At 62.3% G+C, this 2,209-nt stretch overlaps 1 protein-coding gene across 1 annotated transcript in view; it reads right to left on the bottom strand.

The window, feature by feature from the left end:
- LOC104161613 (glycosyltransferase-like protein LARGE2) overlaps window positions 1-2,209 on the bottom strand; it is a gene marked incomplete at its 5' end in the record, with an annotated part of 3,380 nt that overhangs the window by 471 nt on the left and 700 nt on the right. Inside the window, 8 exon segments of the mRNA XM_009700110.1 lie at window positions 6-36; window positions 214-360; window positions 702-980; window positions 1,267-1,430; window positions 1,549-1,704; window positions 1,858-1,968; window positions 1,971-1,988; window positions 2,106-2,203. Coding sequence (XP_009698412.1) covers window positions 6-36; window positions 214-360; window positions 702-980; window positions 1,267-1,430; window positions 1,549-1,704; window positions 1,858-1,968; window positions 1,971-1,988; window positions 2,106-2,203 — 1,004 coding nt within the window.

Below are 2,209 nucleotides of genomic sequence, written 5' to 3'. Positions count from 1 at the left end.
TCAGTTGGGGCATGGCCTTTCGGCCACACGTGGTACCTGCGGGGAGAGATGGAAATGAGAGACCGGGGAAAGCTGGCAGCTCCCCGAGACAGACAGAGGATGCAGGGGGTCCTCTGAGCCAGCTGCCCCACAGCCCCAGAGCACAAGGGTACCAAACTGGCTTCTGCTGGGTGCGACAGCCCCGGGGGACAGTGGGGCAGCTCCAGTCCCTACCTGAAGGTGTAGAGGGAGCCCATGTCCAGCATGGAGAGCAGCTCTGCTTTGGATTTGGGGAAGGTCAGGCGGTAGTGCAGGGTCTCGAACGCCGGTACGATGAGAGCTGCCTTCCTCTGGGGCAGCTCCAGCTGCTGGATGGAGTTCCTATGGTGGTAGGAAGGGTGTGAGGTCTCCCTGGCTGTGAGCCGTGGCCACAGCCCCGTTCCTCAGCCCCTCCAGCCTGCCCACCGCTCCCGAAGGCTATTAATGAGTTTGGACACTATGCAGAGGTGCCATGCATGGACAGGAGGAACGAGGCACCCCTCACAGTCACAGCTCCTTCCTCATCTGCTGGCGTCTGACAAAAGCAAGGGCAGGATCCCAAGGTCGAACACAAAGTAAACAGTTTCTGCACGTTGAGAACTGCTGCCCAGGGCGTTTCCTACAAACCTTGGTGCTTGGGGAGCCTGGCAGGCTGAGCGAGAGCCGGCTGGAGAAAGCCTTACCTGAGGTAATCGTAGAGGCCGTACATAGGCAGGAAGTCAATGTCCGTCAGAAAGACATACGGCGTCTGCGTGTTGGCCAAGGCCACGTTGCGCAGGAGGTTGATGGGGTAGAACTGCCCCTCCTTGTAGACGATGTGGTAGGCGACGTTGCGACGGGCGCTCAGCACCTCAGAGGCCTGGGCGTAGCGCAGGAACTGCTGAGCCTCCGCGTCCGACATGTACAGCGCCAGGCTGATGGGGCCTGCCCAGTGTTTGCAGATGGCCTCCAACATCTGTAACCTGTGAAAGCAGAGGGCACTGCGTGAGCAGGAGACCAGCCCCACCGTAGCGTGGCCAAACCCTGAACTGGGTGCCTGCCGGTAAGCCACATGCCAGCCAAGCCCAATTCAGGGGGGGAGCGGGAGGAATTGCTGCTCCCAGCGTGGGGTGTTGCTCCTCACTGCAAAGCGCTGGTGTGAGGGCAAGGAACCTGTGGTTCTTGATTCCTGGGAGCTGCCAAGCTGCGGAGCCTCCCCAGAAGAGCGGAGGCAGGATCTGACCTCCCACCAGCCTCACCAGCAAGTACCTGTCCATGGAGAGCTGGGCCACGAGGGTGACATCAGTGGGGTCAGGAAGGGCCAGGAACTCGTATTGCAGGAAGAACAGGTGGATGCGATGCTGCGTGAGGTGCTGCCGGCGGAAATCGTAGCAGGGATCGTCCTCGTCCAACTCCTCCAGCGCCTGCTGCAGCTGCCAACGCCATGAAGGTGAGGGAGAGCAGGAGCCCCAGGGTGAGCTGGGGCGGCTGCGTGGGGTCTCTGCCCGCCCCACGCCGTGGGGTCAGGGGCAGAGCAGCAATCGCCCTCACCTGGTCGCTGGGCGGGCTGGGGAGACTGGCACAGCCGAAGAGCTCCCTGCGCAGCAGGTTCCCATCGTACTCCAGGAAGGTCAGGTAGAGGTTGCGGAAGAACTCCACGTGCTTGTTCTTCACCCGCAGCTTCTTGGGCGAGTTCCAGTGGATCACCTGAGGGCATTGGTATGTCACCCCGCGGAGGGGAAGTCAGCAGCACCCAGCACTCCCCGAGCCCCCAGACCCCACGCTGGCTCCCCTGGATCCCCAGCACATGCGCTGTCCTTCAGGCCCTCGCCGACTCTCAAAGGCAGCGAGCCCGCTCACCTTGAGATCCGAGACCTCGGTGTAGCACTGCTCCGAGCGGGTGTGATCAGAGAGCTGCACGTTCCAAAAGCAGGGGAGCCGGTACACCAGGGCCGGGTCCTGCTTGATCAGATCACCGTGTTAAAGATGTCCTAGGAGAGAGAAAGGCAAGCGCACAGGTGGATGAGGAAGACACCATGGCCACCCCCGTGCCAGCAGTGCTACGGGAACACAGCAGGGCCGACCACACCGGAGGAAGGACCCGTTACCTGATCGGCCAGCGAGGTGGAAAGCATGCTCATGAGCTCCCGCTCCGCCGTCAGCCGCCACATCTGCTCCCAGCCCAGGCGACGCAGGCGGTCGGGCACGGGCA

This window comes from Cariama cristata, unplaced genomic scaffold (assembly GCF_000690535.1).
Source record: "Cariama cristata isolate BGI_N322 unplaced genomic scaffold, ASM69053v1 scaffold27595, whole genome shotgun sequence".
NCBI classification, from domain to species: domain Eukaryota; kingdom Metazoa; phylum Chordata; class Aves; order Cariamiformes; family Cariamidae; genus Cariama; species Cariama cristata.
Note: the sequence above shows the minus strand (reverse complement) of the source record. Positions and strands in the feature narration are given on the sequence as shown.